At 45.8% G+C, this 20,184-nt stretch overlaps 2 protein-coding genes across 2 annotated transcripts; one reads left to right on the top strand and one right to left on the bottom strand.

Moving 5' to 3' along the window:
• Window positions 1–3,181: 3,181 nt before the first annotated feature.
• On the top strand, window positions 3,182–14,429 carry LOC123444076 (terminal nucleotidyltransferase 4B). The gene is made up of 13 exons (XM_045120684.1): window positions 3,182–3,731; window positions 4,195–4,307; window positions 4,403–4,459; window positions 5,700–5,792; window positions 9,992–10,062; window positions 10,133–10,175; window positions 10,331–10,411; window positions 10,518–10,577; window positions 11,261–11,329; window positions 12,604–12,701; window positions 12,804–12,852; window positions 12,940–12,984; window positions 13,604–14,429. Exons 1-13 carry the CDS (start codon window positions 3,197–3,199, stop codon window positions 14,141–14,143), a joined length of 1,854 nt encoding a protein of 617 aa, XP_044976619.1. The 5' UTR covers window positions 3,182–3,196; the 3' UTR covers window positions 14,144–14,429.
• A 1,277-nt stretch (window positions 14,430–15,706) lies between these two features.
• On the bottom strand, window positions 15,707–18,351 carry LOC123444077. The gene is made up of 3 exons (XM_045120685.1): window positions 18,021–18,351; window positions 17,577–17,855; window positions 15,707–17,241 (listed from the first exon to the last, which is right to left on the bottom strand). Exons 1-3 carry the CDS (start codon window positions 18,123–18,125, stop codon window positions 16,015–16,017), a joined length of 1,611 nt encoding a protein of 536 aa, XP_044976620.1. The 5' UTR covers window positions 18,126–18,351; the 3' UTR covers window positions 15,707–16,014.
• Window positions 18,352–20,184: the final 1,833 nt, after the last annotated feature.

The raw sequence follows: 20,184 nt of genomic DNA on the forward strand, positions 1-20,184 counted from the left end.
GGCAGGAGCCAAACATGCTGATCTTTTCTGTGTTCTTAAATATGTTTGCCAGTATATTACATAGTCCCACCTCACCCGTTTTAATCACTATTCACCAATTTATATACGTTCTTAAATTGTTGGAGAATCAAGAAGGTGTTTCAGGACTAGTCAGATGAGGTGTTATGTGAATCTGATTGCCCTCAGAGTGAAAGAAAGAGAGGCCAAGCAGAAGGCGGCGGCTCGGGATAAGGCAAGGGGACGAGGTGGGCGTGGGCATCTCTTGAGTAAGGCAGGAGGACGACGTCGGCGTCCATGGCAGACAGAGGAGAGACCCGTGGAGGACGCGATTGAGACAAAGCGATTCATAGTTTTAACGACCATCGTTTATTTAGGAACTAGCAAATATGTCCGTGCTTTGCATCGGGAAAATAAAATCATCATTTATACACACATTCGACCACATCAGAAAATACCTTGAAATCTTTCGCCATGCTCCATGATAAACAACATGATAAATTGTGTTGCGCAAAAACATAAAAACTGGATAATATTTGAAGTGTACTCAAGGTGTTTTCAATCTATTAGACAACAAAAATATCTACCCAGTTGCTCTAGGTGTTTTTAATTTATCAGACAACAAAAATATCTACCGAGTTGCCGCTATATCTTTACGCCTTTGTTGTCGTTCTTTCTTAGCGATGCCCAACAATTTTTGCATTAGGATGAAAAATAAAGAAATACTCCCTTTGTAAATTATTATAAGAGCATTTAGATTTCTAAATGCTCTTATATTAGTTTACGAAGGGAGTACATTTTAGTACTTAACGATAACTTGTGCATAGGAGCATTAGCTTGGTCTCAAAACTATCATATGCACTTAGTTTAAATGTTGTAGGTTCATAGATGATAGTCATTTCTAAAATACCCCATACCTAATTTTAAAAATGATTACCATCCAAGATAACAACAAATTTGAAATCCACAGATTTCTCTGAGGAATTTTCGTATATAACATGGCTTTTGAAGTTAAAAACTGAAAGATATGAATATTTTCAAAAGTATTTGAATATGCCTGATAAAAAAATAAACAAAAAGGGAAGAAAAATGTGGGCTAAGTGGGGATCCAACTTGGGTCTATTGGGTGGAGGGGCAGGGCTGATGCGAGTGGGCTACATGAGGTCGACTGCTATGTTAGCGGGTCCTCCACTAATAAGGCGGTCTATAGCGAGGACTTTTGAGGGGAAAACAGATCGTTTTTTCACTTAGCGGTGGCATTGGGCAGTAATTTCTGTCAACTTTAGAGGTAATTATATTTAACGTACCATCAGAAGCACTATTTACTTTATTATTAGGTAAAAATAAGGATAATCCTATGTAAACGAGTGGTCTGTTTCTTGATGGGCTTCTGCGTGACTGGATTGATCATGCCTACTCATGGTAAAAAAATTACCTCAAAGAAAACTCATGGAAAAAAGAAGAAGATAAAACCGACATAAGTTTTTCTGAGCTGCAATTCTATGTGCATGTGAAGACGTGCGGTGCTATGGTAGTTTTGTTTGTTTGTCAGGCCTACTCTTATCAATATTTGTTTAGGTTCCTCGAGCTCATAATGGATTGTAGTGTATGTATAAACTTAGTCTTCGTCTTATCTATTGTACACTGCATTGCTAATTTTACCTGATTTAATATTTGACCATGACAACAATGCCAAGTTGTTTACTGAAGCTGAGAAGCAGCAGGTAGGACGCATGTTCTGAATTTTGAACTAAGCTTCAGACAGTACGAAGGTTAAGAATGCTAACTGTGATATTCATGTATGATGTTTTCATAAATATTTAGGAGGCTATGCACACGTTTAGATGGTTAAGTATGGGAATACCTGTTCCCAAACTAGCGTCCCAAAGTACCTTTGATCTATAGTTTTCTTAACGAGGGACTTTTCTCTTGCATTGGATGTGACTAAAGTAGATTTACATTACTTGGGTGACATGACCGTCAAAGGTGGTCAAGGTGCCTAGGTTTAATTAGGAAATGAAAAATTTGCAATTAGTTGATTTTTTTCTCCATAACAACGCATGGCCATTCAACTACACATCTTTTTATGTAGACAAATGCATGTATTGTGCATGCCGTTTTCTAAAAAAAGTATTGTGCATGTATGATACTTTAATAAATACTCCCTCTGTTGTTAAATATAATTTTTTAGAAGTTTCACTATAAAATTACATACAAATATATTTTAGAGTATAGATTCACTCTTTTTCTTCGTATATGGTCCCCTAATAATTTTTTTAAAAAGACTTATATTTAAAAACAAAGGAAGTAGATAATTAAGTTTTTGATTAAGACGAATCTTGATAGCATCACATATGTGAGTATTCTCCCATGGCAAAGCATAGACCAACAAATGTGAAAGAATTATTTTCTCCAGTTGCAAAGCATGGATATTTTTACCAGTAATCTTTACCTAATAATAAAGAGGCTATCGCTTCCGTCGGAAAACCCATCGAGGTGATTTTTACAAAAAAGCCCTTGCTATTTATGATATTAAACTCGTAGTATATATTAAATGTTTTTTAAAATACTCATATCTTTTAAACCGTAACTCCAAATTTAACATATTATATATGGAATTTAATTAGAAAAATATGTAGGATTTAAATATGATATTATTTTATCTGTTAAACGTTCAATAAAAATACTATCTAGGGTGCAATCTTAATAAATAACTCATTATTCGTCTTTCTTTCATACCGGTACTCATCCGGGTTGGGGATGAACACGTCAACAAAATCAGGATTGAAGATGAAAAACTGAAGGTCACTTGACTGATTTTTTGTACGTATTAAATCATGCAAGCCGTGTTAAAATAGAAGACCTGTGAAATTTTGAACTGCATTTTTGTAGGATAAGACCATCTTTGTTTGTGTCGTAACTGTAAATTCTCAGATTATAGACTATTTTTTATAAATTAAGAGCGTGTGATATTTTTTTCTCCCGTTACAACGCATGGGTCCTTTTGCTAGTAAAGATGTAACGTACTTTTCGGAGAGAGAAAAGGGAGAACCTCGCCGCTTTGTATGGGTGCTTCGCGGGCCGCCAAAATCGTGGAAGTCTACAACTCTCCGACATCCGCGGACGCTTATAAAACAGCGAATTTCTCCGGGCCGCGTCTCATTCTGTGGAACCAAGGCCCATCCGATCAACCCGACCAATGCCTCGCAAAGCGAAAGCCGCGGAGCCTACCCGGCGGTGCAAGGGCAAAAGAGCTCATCCGCCCCACACGCCGACCCAAGCGGCCGGCGCCGCCACAGCAGCCGGCGCCGCCGTCATGGAGGCCCCCGAAGCGAGCGCCCAGGCCTGCGTCTACGACGCACTCCCTGGTCTCACCCTGGGCTTCTCTCTAGAGGAGGACCTCGACGCGCCCGAGCCCCGGCCGTCCTCCTACCCTGCCGCCACCGCCGCCGCGGAGGAGGACGCGACCGCGACGTATGCCGTCTTCCGCAACGAGATCACGGCTGCTGGGGACCCCCTTGTCGACATCCCGGCCGCCGATTTCTTCTCTCTTGACGTCTCGGCGGGCGTCAGGGCCGAGCCGGCCTCCCCGTCGTCGGTGGCGGCGCGGCCTGCCGCGATGGCGACGCCCTCGAGCGCCCTCGCCCGAACGGAGCAGCCCGCGCAGGGGTCGGAGCGCGCGTGGTTCCGAGGAGGGAGGTTGTTCAGGAGCCCCATGCTGCAGCTACACAAAGGTTTTGCACTTATGGCATTGCTACTGCTAAGAACCTAGTACTATACTTTTGTGTGTGATGAGGAAAAAAAGAGAATTTTCGTTTTGGCAAGCTAGAACGTGTGACATCGTAGTTGCAGTTTGTACAATGATGAACTAGCAAAATATTGTCTCATTTTCTGCACACTTTGACAAATGCACATATAGTTACATCTAAAACAAGTACAAATGCTCGTCAAAACTAATCATATAGTGGCCTACATGTGTTTGATTGAGAAAGGGATAGGAGAAGATTCTGGCAAACAGCAATATTAATTAGTTGATTTAGGTTCGCTATTCACATTTGATTTGACCTTTGGGTTTGTGAGCTTAATTAGGATAACATGGGATCGTTACAAACTAAAAACTTGGGATCTTACAAACTTATATGGTTCTACTGCAACATTTTCCCGATGAGATAATGAAGTAATGCCTATCTGTTACAGAGATTCTTGACTTCTGTGATTTTATCTCACCTTCTGCCGAAGAGCAATCTTCACGGACAGCTGCTGTGAAAGCAGTCTCCGATGTTGTCAAGCATATATGGCCTCATTGCAAGGCATCGTAACTCTCTCTCTATCTCTGTCTCTCCTTTATGTTTTTTTTTACGATGATAGCCACATCATTTTGTTAGTTGTTGACTCCGCTTGGCAGGTGGAAGTCTTTGGATCTTTCAGAACAGGGCTTTATCTACCAACAAGTGATATTGATGTAATAGTATTTTCTATCCTACTCTCATGAATTTCAGCACTTAACTTTCTGTCTTGTTGTCTGTATTTTGTGAACTTTTGAGGCTATTAGCAGTTGTATTTTGTAACTGCAAGTAGTAATGAACCAGAGTACAGCTAGATTAGCATTTCTGTTGCAAAAATAGAAAATGCATGCACGTCTCAATCTTTTAGTCCCACTGTCTCTGAGCCATCATCAATCATTCTCCTTGCCCCGTGCCTCCTCGCCCACACCAGAGAGGTGCCGGAGTTTTTTTTTCCTTTCTAAGAGTACTATGTGTGCTCCTACTGCGTGGCGGGTGACTGCAGTGTCGCAGGCTGAAACGTAAGCGTCAAACCAGTTAACCATTAGTTTTTTTTCCCCTAAATCTACACGACCTGGTCTAAGGTGCAAGATTACCCCCTACCCGCGGTCCAGAGTGCAACTTATGACACAATACCTGGTAATCAGTGCAATTTACTCCAATAAAAATGGTACAATGTTAGCGAGGCAAGCGTGGTAACCAGTGGCGGAGCTAGACAAAAATGGATGAGGGGGCGAAACGTAAAATACAAGGGTTTGGGGGAGCCAAAAGCTAAAACAATCTCATCTAAACCCTCACATATTTTTTTTCTTCACAAATTGGTTCAATGTTGGGGGGGGGGGGGGGGGGGGGCACAGCCCCCCCAGGACACTACATAGCTCCGCCGTTGGTGGTAACCATTCTGAAACCAAAAGGCTAGAATCTGAGCACAAGAAAGTTTTTTGCAATGAAAGTAACAAGGAGAAAATTAGAGAGCACAATATCATACAGGTGGAGTTCCTACACTGTTTGATTGTTTTCCAACCACGGAAAGCAGCAGAGCTGGAAAATAGAGGAGAAACTTGGATGGATACTGAGCGCAAGCAATTTTGAACTCTAGGACAACAGTGCACTGTTTCTCTGGGCTAATGCTCACCTCATTGCATTTGTTGCTTCGTACTGAAACTGATAGCGCATCTTGTTCTGTTTTATAATTAATAAATTACCGTGATACATCAGCTTGCCACAAGTGATTGCATTCACCACCTTTTTAGTTGTGACCATAAAACAGAAAAGATACCTGGGTATATCAGCTTGTTACAAAAAATATGCGCTCACATCTTTTTTTACCTGGAAACACATAGAAAACATACATTTGTTTAGGAATGTCTTCTCTTCGTCTTTGGAAATTCTCAAGTTCATGTGTTATTTCTATTGCAGGTTGTAGTATTCGATACCAGGGCTAAGACTCCTCAAGGCCTCTATGCTCTTGCGAAAGCATTATCTCAAAAAGGTGTTGCCAAAAAGATACAGGTTCCAATTCTCACCCTCTCTTTGTCTAGCGCGCAATTATGTGTTCTCTGGAAGCCTCGTTTTCTTACGTCAAAGAACTACCTATACTCCATAAGGTTTTGAAATTCTTTGCCAGATTTCCTGCCAGTGGCTGTACAGCTTTCAAGTTTTTGAATTTTGATTTCCCAAACAAATTGAGCTGGTTATTTTGTTGTTGTTGCATGCCCATGGTATTCTAAGTGTTACCATGGAGGATCTGTTGTTTTATGTCATGCAGTACGGGTAGTATTGCATGCAACTTTCAAATAAGACCATCAAGATATACTTCCGATTTAAATAGCTAGATATGCTTCCGATGTAAATAACTCAGATATACTTCAGATAACACCACCATATACTGTTTTATGTTCATATGTCTGTCAAAGATTATGTCTGTCAAGATATACTTCCTATGGCATTCATGGCTGTTATGCATCAGCCTGATAAATATGGTTCTCTAATTAATAATGATATACGGACATTGTGCTAGAGTAAGATGTTTGCTTTGCTGTCAGTCAGGTTTATGGCAACACTCAAGTAATGTGGAAGCAAATATTGAATTCCTTCATTTGCTAAATTCATCATTAAACCAGTAGAGAACAAGGAGGTTGTTGTTATGACCAGAGGCCCAGTTATCTTAATAATATTAGGGGCTTAGCCCAGTTTTTTATAGCCTAGGGAACTTATATATAGTCAACACTTCTGAGATTAAGCAAAGATCAATCTATTTTGATCGGCTCCAACTAGGAGCCGGTGCCCTAACCCTAGCCGCCTCTTCCGTCGCGCCGCCGCCCCCATCCGTGAGAGAAGGCGCCCCTGCGCCGGTGACCACAGTCGATCCCCTCTTTCCCCTACAACCTCCGGCCAAGACCCGGTAGAACCCTAGTTTCTACCAATTTGGTATCAGATAGCTTCGGTGCGATCATGTCTTCGCCGCCGCCCACCTCAACCCTTCCGCTGTCGTCCACCACCACCACCCCGATCACCACCACAGCCGGCGCCCCGCAACTGCCCGCGCCGGCCTCTTCTGCCGCGCCGCGTCCTGCTGTCCTCACCCCGGAGGAATTGACCGGCACGATCCGCGACTTGGCCACCGCCGTTCAAGGTATCCGGCTCTACCTGGCCACCCCCTACGGGCCGTAGCCGGTCGCGCCACCACCAGACCGCGTTGGGCCGTCGTGGCTGCCCTGACAGCCGCCACAGCTGGCGGCAACCCCCGCGCTCACCTGGCCGCTGCAGCCAACGCTGCAGCTGCCTCCGCCACCCTCGGCCGGGCCGCTGCAGCCGACCCTGCAGCTGCCGCCGCTGCCACAAACCACCTCCGGGCCGGGCCCTACCTCTGCGTCGAGGGGTGCCAATCCACCAGCTCCGGTTTCCCCCCTCGCCGTCGCCTCTACCGGCCTGGGTGACTGGGTTGTCACAGCCGGTGTACACGACGGCCTCGGCGCCGCCGCACATCCAGTCGCCACCGGCGCCACCCCCACAGTACGGTGTGCCCTCCAGCTTCGTTGGCCCCGATGGGTACCCGACGCCGACCCCTGCACTACTCCGTGCCGACGAGCTGTACTGCTAGGGCGGCCCTACCCACACGCCGCCGCGCTTCGCCAAACTGGGCTTCACCACCTATGACGGCACTGAGGACCCCGTGAGCTGGCTCAACCAATGTGACCAGTTTTTTCGGGGGCAACGGACGCCAGTGTCCGATCGCACCTGGCTCGCTTCATATCACCTTCGAGGCGCCGCACAGACGTGGTATTACGCTCTCGAGCAGGACGAGGGCGGCATGCCTCCATGGGAGCGTTTCCGCGAGCTCTGCCTCCTACGCTTCGGGCCTCCGATCCAAGGGAGCCGGTTGGCGGAGCTTGGCCGCCTACCCTTCACCTCCACGGTGCAGGACTTCGTCGATCGCTTCCAGGCCCTGGCGTGTCACGCGCCTGGCGTGTCACGCGCCTGGCGTGACGACTCGCCAGCGGGCCGAGTTCTTCGTCGGGGGCCTCCCCGACCACATCCGCGTGGACGTCGAGATGCGCGGACCACAGGACATCCAGACGGCAATGTACTATGCCCGCGCGTTCGAGCAGCGGGCGGTGGCTATGCAGCAGGCGTTCCCGGCCCAGGCACCTCGCCCACTCCCTCAACCGGCTATGTCTGCACCCAGCCGGCCTGCCCAGCCGGCGACAGGGACGCCCGCCACAGCAGCAACTCGACCGTTCCGTCGGCTAACCCTGGCCGAACAAAACTAGCGTCGTCGCCAGGGGTTATGTTTCAACTGCGATGAGCCCTACGTGCCAGGCCACGTCTGCCCGCGCCTCTTCTACCTGGAGGCGAGTGACTATGTCGCGGAGGATACAACTCCCTCCGAGCTTGTCGAGGCGTCAGCCACCACTCTCGTGGTCTCCCTGCATGCCCTTCCCGGCATATGAGCGGAAACAACGATGCTGTTGCCAGTGACGGTTAATGGGGAGCGCCTCTTAGCTCTCCTGGACACGGGCTCTACACACAACTTCCTGCCCGCGTCTACTATGCGTCGCCTGGCCCTCCAGCCGACGGGCGGCAAGCAGCTCCGAGTTACCGTGGCTAATGGTGACCGTCTCTGCTGCCACGGAATTGCGCAGCAGGTTCCCATCCTCATTGGCGACGAGTCCTTCGCCATCATGTGCGTCGGCATCGACTTGGGCGACTACGACTTCATCCTTGGCGTCGACTTCTTGCGGACGCTCAGACCCATCCTTTGGGACTTCGACGCATTGACCATGACTTTCTGGCGTCAAGGGCGCATGGTGCAATGGAAGGGCGAGGGTGGCACTTCTCCAGCAGTTCCCTCTCAGCTGTCGACCGCCATAGTAGACTCCGAGCCGCCCCTGTTGGCTCATCTCCTGCAGCGTCACGACGACCTTTTATCGGTGCTCCTTGTTCACAAGCCCGGGCGCTCGTGGCGTTTCTGCCTCGATTACCGTGCTCTCACTGCCACGACGATGAGGGTCAATTTTCCTATACCGGTCGTGAAGGAGCTCCGGGAAGAGCCGCCAGGGCCACGCTTATTCCCTACGCTCGACTTGCGTTCTGGCTACCATCACGATCACTTCGAGTTTTTGGTGATGCCTTTCGGTCTCTCCAATGCGCCGGCGACATTCCAGGCATTTATCCACGACGTACTTTGGACCAGCTCAACCCTCCAAAGGCACCTTGGGAGCAGCTCAAGGAGTTCCGCCAACATTTTCTAGATGTCCAGCTCGAGGACGAGCTGTTTGCGCAGGCGGGGAGAAACGTTATGACCAGAGGCCCAGTTAGCCAAACTGGCCCAGTTATCTTAATAATATTAGGGGCTTAGCCCAGTTTATTATAGCCTAGGGAACTTATATATAGTCATGTAATCAGCACTTTTGAGATTAAGCAAAGATCAATCTATTTTGATCGGCTCCAACTAGGAGCCGGTGCCCTAACCCTAGCCGCCTCTTCCATCGCGCCGCCGCCCCAATCCGTGCGAGACGGCGCCCCTGCGCCGGTGACCACAGCCGATCCCCTCTTTCCCCTACAACCTCCGGCCAAGACCCGGTAGAACCCTAGTTTCTACCAGTTGTTAACATGTTTCCGGACATGTTTCGGAGGATTGAACTAAATATTTATTTTTTGAACGGGACTTGATATTTTAAAGTGATGTATCATGCGTCTGTGCAGGAAAGTGGCGATGAATGCTTGGTCCTACTAGATTTCCTCACCTTTTGGCTTCTGAGAAAATGTTCATGTGAATACAGTTTGCCAAACCTTCGAGGACACTAACCACGCATAAGAAACATAGAACGCCTATCATTCTATCCCTATATTTCTGCCAGCCAAAATATTGATGATTTACTTGTCCATTGGAACTTGTCTACTGGAGTTTGGAATTGAAGCTCGAACCAGTTGATTTTACCAAACTATTTGTTGGCCAGGATCCTTGGTACTTGCCAGGATCTGAATCCCGCTTGTAATGGTATAGCTTCTAAAGCAAGAAAACATGTAGTATTTATTATTTTCCTGATAATGATTTTTTTTTTTGCTCCAGTTGAGTTACAATATGGGATGATACATCATAACCCACCTTGGATGGTTGCCAGATGCTCTTGTTGAGCTTTGGAAGCTATTACTGCTCTGTTCTACAGTTGGCAGTTGGTAATGATGTAAATTTTATTTCTTGGCAGGTAATAGCAAAGGCCCGCGTGCCAATTGTGAAATTCGTGGAAAGAATTAGCGGAATACCTTTTGACATCAGGTTAGCCCCCCTCCCCCTCTTACTAAGTTGTGCAAGCGTTTACTGTAATGATCTTTTTTTCCTTCCCCAGCTTTGATATTGATGGTGGACCACAAGCAGCGGACTTCATCAAGGTACCTATATTCCAACAAAGGACTTGCAACCACACTATGGATGGCACACATACTCTGTTGTAGCTAATCTTTGACAGACATATGATCATATATACTCCCGATCATCTATGTTGCGTTCGTACTGAAGACAATTATTTTTCCTTTTTGTACCATAGGATGCCATCAAGAAGATGCCTGCTTTAAGACCTTTGTGTATGATTCTGAAGGTTTTCCTTCATCAAAGAGAGCTCAATGAGGTACAAAACTAAAATTGTAATTTCTTCACTCCATGATGAAAAATAGGTTGTTTGGAATTGCTGTGTAGACATAGATTTCTAATGATTGTTTCACTCTTGTCGGTAGGTCTATACCGGTGGGGTTGGGTCATATGCTCTTCTCACAATGCTGATCACACATTTACAGGTGAACTTAATTCTGTTTTATCTGCAAGTCCTTGCCTCACATTATTAGCCTCGTGGCCTATGTACCGTACAAATATTGTTTAGCTAAGCTTGCCACACTCGTGTCTCCATCTTCCACAAGAGCCTTGTTAGGCTTTTTTTTTAGCATTGCTTTAGTTTACTTTCTTGTGACATGCTTTCCTTTCCTTCAACCCAACAGTTAACGTATTTAACTAGCACTTTAACTCCAAGCATCATAACGCTCCTGTCTATTAAAACCAATTCTTAAAGTCTTAATGCAGCATCAGTACTACGCCACATCACCTTCAAATTAGTAGCCTTCGTATTAAACTTCATTGTACTTCTTAATAATCGGGTCATAAGTTGCTAAGAGGCGTTTAAAATAATGAATGTTTTTAGAAAGGATGGTAGTTATTGAACTTTATGCACTATTTGTCTATTTCATGAAAGGACACCTCATATATACCTTTAGGCTTTAGAACTTACAAATGTATGCGAATCTTTTCATATATTTGTTTGTTAATGGTTAGAAAAAAACAGCAAAGTGCGGTTGATATTTCTAGTTATCTCAGTTGTATCATGCATTCCTTGTTTGGGCATTTCTCATCAATATAAACTGGAAGTTATTTGCCAATCTGACAAAAATAAATTGTTATACATCCTAAGGATTATCCTTTTTGCTAGTTGATCTGGGGAGCGAAAGATATGCTGGGCTATCGACAGTTGAAGGAACATAATTTGGGAATTCTTTTGGTAAGAAATACACGAGATCTTTTACACTTTGGTATTTATCTTACCCAAATGATAAGTGCCACACGTGTGGCATGAAGCACTTCGGTCCTGACATTTTTTATAACTAAAGTTCCCATCCAAAAGAAAAAGGGGCGTGCTACGCGTCGGCCGGTGGATCTTTTAGAAAGATCCGCCGCCTCACTAACCGTCTGATTGTGTGTCGCGAGCTGTTAGTTTCTCTTCCCTAATTTCCTGCAACAAGTCGTTTGTTGCGAAACCTCCTCTTCTCTAATTTCCTGCAACAAGTCCCCTGTTGCAAAGCCTCTTCTTCTTTTATAACAAGACCTTTGTTGCAAAAATTACAAACACACCTCTTGCCATGCCTAATTTTCTGTGACAAGATCTTTGTTTCAAAAATTGCAACAACATCTCCGGCCGCGTCGCGCAATAGCACAACCGTTGTTCACTGTCGCTGTTCCGCAACAACGGTGTTCGAAAGGTGATGTGCACGCGTCGACCTCCTCTGTGGCCGCTGCTACATCTGTTTTGTAGCAGCGGCAATGATGGTAGAGAAGCAGCCTTGTATTGTGGTGGTCTGAGAGTCACAGCTGCCCTGGTGGGCGACACAGCGCATCGATGTAGTGTTGGGAGAAAAAAAAAGAATGAAGTTTGCATGGGGAAGAAGAAGGTCAAGACACAACGTTTGGATGAGGACCCTGGAGAACTCGATATAAGGCTACAAGGAGAAAAGCGGTAAGGGTCCCACTGGGACACGCGTCAGGCAGAAGAGGGGGGGGGGGCGGATGGAGCAACGAAAATCAGCCGGCTGGCGCTAAACATTTCCCAAAGCGGTAAGGGTCCCACTGGGACACGCGTCAGGCAGAAGAGGGGGCGGATGGAGCAACGAAAATCAGCCGGCTGGCGCTAAACATTTCCCAAAGAAAAAAAACAGAAACTTGCCTTACGAACAGGAAGTTGCCATCCTCGTGTCACTAAACTTGCCACCAAAAACGTTCGGAGTTGCTATGTGTTCGTGCCACACGGATGGCACTTATCAAGGTCCTTATCTTATGTAAAGTTGCACTTAATAGTCATTGCCTTCTTTATGTGCACCAGGATATATAGTTATATACCAATGCACACATGTGAAATGCCTGTTTTATTTTCTCTTTGCTACTTTTGGATAAATGTGCATTACCTTCGATATGATGGAGAAACATACAATATCTTTGTAATGATTGGAGATACAAAACATGGTTGCAACCCTTCATAAGTTTATGTTTTCTCCATGTCAGGTAAAGTTTTTTGACTTTTATGGACGCAAGTTGAACTATACGGATGTTGGAATATCCTGCAACTCTGCAAGAACCTTTTTCTTGAAGAGTGATAATGAGTAAGACAACTAGTTTTAGTTGTATTATTACTCCCACCTCAGTACTATCTCTACTGTGATGTCCTGCTGTTGATTGATCCTATTTCTGATCTGTTTTTTAAGCTTTGTGAATCTTGACCGGCCACATCTTATAGCCATTCAAGATCCCATGGTAAGATTGTTGTCCTTGTTCATTTTGGTTGAAATGATACTTCTCAGTAGCAGTGTGTTTACCTATTGAAGTTATTTCGTGGCCTAGGTACCTGATAACGATATTGGGAAGAATTCCTTCAACTACTTCAAGGTAGCTTTCCAAAGTTACTATCTATCTTTGTGCACCTATTTGTCTATGACATGCTACGAATGGGATACTTGAATAATTCAATGCTGCTCATTTATAATTGCATAATGCTGTATGCTCTTATGGATAACAAATTAGCAATTGATAAAAGTAATAATTTGCTGATTATTTTACTGGTTCTTGTTGGCGGTTTGATTGGGTTTGATCCTTCCTTGCCTTTTTAGTATTATTCCAGTTAAGTGGCTGTCTGACACCATCATTCACTGACCAGAATCGTAGTGTTTTCTTTAATGATAAATGGCCAGAATGGCTATTCAATCTCTGTTTTCAACTTGTGGCCATCAATCTGAATTTATCTTTGGGCATAAAAATACCATGTGCTTAAATTTGAGGATTTGCATCAACTAACGCAAGTGTGCATAAGTACTTCACTTGACAGCAACCTGTCTTGATAAACAGTATATGGTACTCTTGCCCTTTTCTTGCCAAATGCTCCAGTTTGTTCACTTAATAAGTGAACTTACAATTGTAACTAGGCTTTTGATGTTTGAAGTGCATTATAAAAAAAATCTACATGGCAACACAACATATATTTGATAAAGAAACTTGAATCATGGTACAGGTGAAATCAGCATTTTCAAAGGCTTATTCTGTGTTAACTGATCCCAAGTTGATTACGGGCTTGGGACCAGACAGGAGCATTCTGGGCACCATTGTCAGACCGGATTCGGTGCTCCTCGACCGTAAAGGCTGGAACACTGATGGTGCGTTAGCTGACATGTTAGCAGAGCCCTGGGAACCGTTGCCCCAACAGTTTGACAGTGAGAATGGCGCATTGTATAACTGGCATGCGTTAGACGATGATGAACCACTGCCCAGAAATACTCAACCCGAGGACACTAGTTCGTCACCATTGGGGAAACGCAAGTCCTCCTCCAAGTCAAAAAAGAAATCACGAAAGAAGGCCAAGGCTGATGCATCAAGCAGTGAAGATGCCGAAGAGGGGTCCAGAAACGGAAGAGAGCAGAGTCGGGGTAAAGGGTCGGCACCGAGTGAAAAATCGCGTCGCAGTGGGGGAAGCAGCAGAAGAAGAAAAGGGCCGCGGGAGTACGACAGATTCACAAACACACTCCCACAGTACACGCCCATCAGCAGATGGTGAGCTGTGTGCTGCTACTGATGGCATTTGCAATCCGTTTTCGGAGGTGCCACAGAATTTGACAGCGGGAGGAGCTTTATGTGACACCATGGTGGCATGGTGCAAATATTTAAGTTAGCAGCAGCAGTCGGTTGCCTGAATGTGTTGTGTTGTTTGTTTTATTAGTTTATTATTATCCAGTCCTTGTGATGCTGATCGAACCAAATTCTCAGTTGTATTGTTTGAATCAGCAGTTTGACCAAGCAGCGTGATCATGTAGTAATTTGGTTGTTGTGGTGATGGCTTCAAACTTTTCTGTTGCATCTACGCTGCCATAGCATTTGTTCAGTGTCATGTCAAAGGCTGGGGTCTCTTTTCAAAACAATAAGGCCAAAAGAAAATTCTTATCTTACACATGGACAAACTTGGAATACCACGCAGTTGCTTGCCAATCATACGCAATATATGCATACTTCGCAATGAGACACCAATCTTGTTTTCCCAGGACATAAAAGTAGGATTTATTTTTTTTGCCAATTTTTTTTATGCCACTTCAGATTTTTGACATTTTATTTTTGCCACTCTTAAATTTTGACAATCATCACAATTGTCAGTCCGTGGCAAAAGCAAAATAATTTTATTTCACTGTGCCAAGCATTTTGACAATGTATCACAATTGCCACTCTAATAATTTTATTTCACTGTGCCAAGCATTTTGACAATGTATCACAATTGCCACACAAAACGAACACCATCTCATCTTGCTCTGTTGTCGCAAGGAGCACAATAGCTGGAACAGTGTTACTAGAAAGTAGTGGCTTGTTTCACAATAATTCAGCCCGGGCTCATCTGACTTTTCTTTTGGCCTTGTTGTTTTGAAGTTTGGACATTCGAGGAACTCATGACAAAAAGACAAAATCAAGCATGAACAGTACAATTTTTAAAAGTTTCTCCGGCATCCGAAATTTGACTTTTTTTGCCACGAGCTCATTGAATGTCCAAACTTCACAACCAATTGTACGGAGTTCCTGCACAGCACAGAAGCATCTTGCACCATAAAAAAATTCGAATTTTTTCTCTATTTCAAATCACGGTACTGTTCATGCCAAGGCTCATCTGAACCTGGGTGCCAAATCGCTGTTTCAACACTTTTGTGCAGCCGCCATTATTTTCCGAAATCACATCGGCACTTGCTTTCTTCAGTGGCAGTGTGCGCACACATACTGCTCTTTTCTGAAGTGTTGAAAAGAAAGGGCTCAATCTGAAACATAATTATGGCTCACGAAAAGATAGAATTATGAGCCATTGATAAGTTTGTTTTCAGATGCTTAGATACATATATCTTGACTCTTTTCTTCTCCACTACTCCTTTTGTTCACTATTATAAGATGCTCTAACCTTTTTTTTTAAATTGGATGTATGTAGACACATTTTAGTGTGTTTGCCATATGGAGTCCATATTGAAATATCCAAAACATCTTATAACAGTGAATGGAGGGAGTGCATACTACAAAAAACTAGATAAAAAATGAGGCACAACAATACTATGTAGACTCTGGTAAACCATTATTTAAACAGCCGACAGGATGATGTAAACTCGTCATATATTCATATCGCAAAGGGGCAGGTTCATCGCCAACTGTCGGTTACAAGCAAGATATGTCCATTAAAAGTGAGGACATACGCCAGCATCATCACTAGACTAATCTACCATTATTATTTCAGATTGACCCTTCAGCAGAAAAAAAAAGTAGAAGGATCTGTACCAATCTGCTGGCTAATAAAAAGGAAGCCAGATGAAATACCCGGGTAAGAGCCGATAAGCTTCCAGCTATAGTTATGGAAATAAGTTGTGTGGTAGCAATGAAGTGCTCAATATAACTGCCCATTCTGCACTATGCAGGCCAGTCTCGTGGGGATGTAACATTGCTACCAGCATTGAGCTTATCAACCATGGCACTGGAGTCCGCAGTCACCACTGGGAGCGCCATACTCCCAACTAGATCCTTTGGATACCCTACTACACTGGCCGTTTCGAACATACTTCCATATGGATTCTTATGCAGGACTTGGGGTCCCAAATGATGGAACGCCATAGGAGCTGCTGCCGAATGCTGAGGCAGAACAGCAACAACAGTTGCAGGGCACTCGGCAGGATTCTTATATGTGGTTGTGTAGGCTCGGCCACTACCCTGAACAGCATACGACGCAATGCTGCAGTGGCTTGGCTTGCTTGGTTGAGGTGGGCATGAGGCCTGGCTCTGTGTTTGCAGTTGCTGTGGCTGTTGATGCTGGATATTATGCTCTGCTGTGGGAAGCAAATTTGTGTTTCCTTGGCCATAAAACGAAGGCATGACTTCATGATGCTTCTGCTGATGTGAAGAGTATGGAGACTGCCCTACCAAACTTCTCGGAAGTGGCTCAGTGGTAGCATTGGCAGGCTTCTGAGAGGAGTATGGAGGATACATGAGCGTGACTTGAGGAGTACTCTGAGAATGAGGCGAAGATGTTTTCTGTTGAACCATCTGTGGCGGGACTTGCTGAACACTGTAGTGCTGCTGTTGCGCGACAGGGGGCTGTGACCGCCATGCCTGTGACTCGTGATGCTGAGCAGGCATTTGTAGCATATGATGCTGCATTGAAGGGTATATTTCCGTTGGCTGACTAGATTTCTGAGGTAGCTCAACTGCAACCCTAGCTTCATGGTTCTGGACCTGAGGCTGCATAACCTGAACAAAAGATTCGGACTGGTTGTTCTCTGCGCAGTTCACATGATTTTGGCTTTGCATATAGTACACTGCAGCTTGGCTCGGATGTTGCTGATCATGCTGCGTGCTCAAAGAGACGGGCACCAGTTGCTGCAGAATATAACCGCCGCTACTTTGGTTCGGCATAGCAGGAGACTGCATGGCATTAACTTGGTGAATTGGCACAAAAGAAACCTCAGGGTTTGTGAATTGTGTGCTGTGATCGTTGACATTTTCCCTTGCAGCAAGCATCGACAAGGCAGTGGCTTCATTTGTTCTAGCAGGGAATTCATGCGCTATTTGAAGTTTGGCCAGTTGCTGCGCCGTGTCGGCCGGCTCATGCTTATCCTGAAGCATCTGCACGGCTTTCTGAACCTGGTCAACAGAAGAAACGATAGTTCAGCTGAGAGACCTACCTATTCATAATGTGACGAAAAATGACCCAAGCCTCACGAGAACAGTAAGTCTGACTCCACCGTACGTAGTTTAGGAATGGCAGCTCGTGAAAGTGTTCCACTGTGACTCCTTAAGCACCACACAAGACAAACGTGAAACGCAAATTCCGAGGTATATTCATCAATGGTGAAATCTGAATAGTGATTTCCACAGCCTGGACTAACAGGGCCGTGGGGGTACTCGAGACGAGAGCAAGGCATTTTGCAGTAATTGGCTGCGCGTGCGCGGATCTGGAGGCAGAGCAGGGCACGTACCTGTCTGAGGTTCTTGTCGAGGCAGCGGAAGTTGACGGTGCCCTCGCTGTGGTAGTCCATGACGTCGCTGCGCAGCTCCCCGATGGACCGCTCGAGCTTGTAGCAGTAGAGCTCGAGCTGCGAGAGCCTGCCGCCGATGCCCTCGAGCGAATGCAGCAGCCCCTCGGCCTGCTTCCTCATGCACTCCTCGACGGCCGCCATGACGGCGTCCTTGGGGTACCCCTCCTGTCCGTACACGTTGACGAACGTCCGCACCAGCTGCCTCTTGTCCTGCGAATCCTGCTTCCCCCGCTCACAAACGCATCAACCCCCGAGATCGAGGAACCCCGCGCGGTGCTAGTAGCAGTAGGGAGATGGACGGCGAAACACACACACACACACACACACACACACACACAGATAGAGAGAGAGAGAGAGAGAGAGAGAGAGAGAGACGGGACGTACCTCGGCGCGGCGGCGGGTTTGGTCGAAGGAGCAGCGGGCGTCGGGGGGGAGGCCGAAGGCGCCGGAGACGGAGGCGGCGGCAGGGCGAGCGGGAGACGACGCCATGGGCGCGCGGGCTGGCTGGCTAGGGTTTTGGGTTGGTGCGCGACGCGGGCGAGGGAGCCGGGGTGGGACGGGATGGGAGGGAATCCGAAGCGGAGGAAGGGGCGAGGAAAGAGGGGCGAGTGAGAAGGAGTGGAAGCAAAGCGGGCAAAGGGGAAAAAGCAGGGTGAAACAGAGGGTGCCGGGGGGAAAAAAAATAGGGGAGGCCAATCAGAATTCAGAATCAGAGGCGAGGCGAGGCGAGGCGAGATCGAGGCGTGGGGAGCAATAAAAATGGGGGGAGGGCGACGGGGACAAGTGGGGAAAGCGGGGGCGTGGGTGGACTTCGGGGCGAGTGAGATGCGGGGCCGATCTGCTCGAGCTGGTTCGGCTCGGCTTGGATGTGGCGGTGCTTGTTTTTGTTTACTGCTGACGGACGGGCAGCGGGGGAGGATCGGCCGTTGGGATGCCTTGCTGGACGATCGTTTTCGGATCAGACGGGAGACGGCCTGGTTGGTTTGGTTTGGTTTGGGTGCGGTGTCGCCGTCTCTAAGTCTCCGCCTCGTGAGTCATGTGCGTGATTTTACAAAAGTAATGCGTGTTGCGATGCAGGTTGTGACACTGGTTTTGATGGCGAGATGTGCCCGGTATCGGTAGCATATTAGAGCCGTCGGCATCACCGCGATCCTCTCTCATCGCTGGGGAATTATAGTTTGGCACTGGAGGCGTATACGTCTACTAGGGATGGCAATGGGTACCCATTACCCACGTATCGTGCGGGTAAAAATCCTATTAGGATAATGGTATGTGACAAAAATTTATCCATGGATATATAAATAGGAAAATCAGAAACCCATCGGATAGAGCGGGTATGGGTATGGGATCATATAACCCATACCCATATACCCGTATACCCATATAAAATCTATCTAAACTCAAAATTATCTCTACAATCTACACGATATCAATAATTTATGAATTGAAAGTGTATGTCTATGAGTTGTTGTTTATGACTACATGATGTTGTTTTATAAGTATGTGTCGTAGCTATAATCTATCTTTATAAACTATATGATACAATGCAGTTTATAACTATAAGTTTTTTAAATTGATGTTTTGCAAATATGGGTATTTTTACCCGCGGGTACCCATCTACCCTGTCGGGTAACGGGTATGGAAAAAATTGTACCCATTGACGGGTATGGGTAAGGGTGATGGGTAATATCAGACGGGGCGGGTAAGGGTATCGGGAGGCTCCACCCATACCCATACCCTGCGGGTGCCATCCCTAATGTCTACCAAAACACGCAAAGTTCGCACGTCCTTCTCCCCCCTCTCTCTCTCTCTTTCTCTTGAAATCCTATGAGCTATGGCAATGGCGGCGATCTACCTTCTCACCAGTGAGATCACGGGCCTCGTTTCCCTTTCTTCGCCACTTCGACTACGGGAGAGGGCGGGGACCCCGCTGTTTTGAACCGGTGGTGCTAGGTAAGGGTTTTAGTTTAGGTTTCGGTTTCGGTTTCTAATCATCAGTGATGTCGTCGCCAACGAAATGGAATAAGTCCTTTCCATCCAGATGGTGTTTCAATTATGCTTCTTGGCATTGTTCAAAGGCGTGTGAAGATTTATGTGTCTTCCGATGTGTTTTTTTGGCTTAAGATATTTTTTTGTGCATGCTTGTCTCGGTGTCGCCATCTTGCGGAGTGGACGTAAGGGATGCGCGCCTTGATTCTCCCACTCTAGTTTTGAACGATGAAATTTGGCTAGCTTCGAACTCGGGGAGCATGTGATAATTATGTTCCCCAACTTCTTTTGATCTGACTTACAATGTTATACTGGTCATCTTCGATGTTTCCTTCTCCAAGGCGACAATTTGCTACCCAAAATCGAGGTTCTAGCCATTTTTTGGTCTACATTGATGACATTTTGGTACTGTTTTTACAAACTTTCAGATTTTAACAAGTTTACTCCTCTTAGACGGATGTGCAGAGTTGAAAACGAGTTTCGCTCACAAAGCATCATTGCTAAATGTAGGAAAGAAATCGATGGGGGCGTTTGTTTAGGCTTAACTCATGGCTTTTGG

The sequence above is a fragment of the Hordeum vulgare genome, chromosome 3H, assembly GCF_904849725.1.
Source record: "Hordeum vulgare subsp. vulgare chromosome 3H, MorexV3_pseudomolecules_assembly, whole genome shotgun sequence".
Lineage (NCBI taxonomy): Eukaryota > Viridiplantae > Streptophyta > Magnoliopsida > Poales > Poaceae > Hordeum > Hordeum vulgare.

Bases quoted from the DNA above. Each gene is read 5' to 3' on its own strand.
- LOC123444077 (XM_045120685.1), bottom strand. From the start codon at position 18,125: ATGGCGTCGTCTCCCGCTCGCCCTGCCGCCGCCTCCGTCTCCGGCGCC. The intron at 17,856-18,020 runs GTACGTCCCGTC...CGGGGGAAGCAG, and splicing joins AAACCCGCCGCCGCGCCGAG to GATTCGCAGGACAAGAGGCA. The intron at 17,242-17,576 runs GTACGTGCCCTG...TCTGTTGACCAG, and splicing joins TCGACAAGAACCTCAGACAG to GTTCAGAAAGCCGTGCAGAT.
- LOC123444076 (XM_045120684.1), top strand. From the start codon at position 3,197: ATGCCTCGCAAAGCGAAAGCCGCGGAGCCTACCCGGCGGTGCAAGGGC. The intron at 4,460-5,699 runs GTAATAGTATTT...TTTCTATTGCAG, and splicing joins TACCAACAAGTGATATTGAT to GTTGTAGTATTCGATACCAG. The intron at 12,985-13,603 runs GTAGCTTTCCAA...ATCATGGTACAG, and splicing joins ATTCCTTCAACTACTTCAAG to GTGAAATCAGCATTTTCAAA.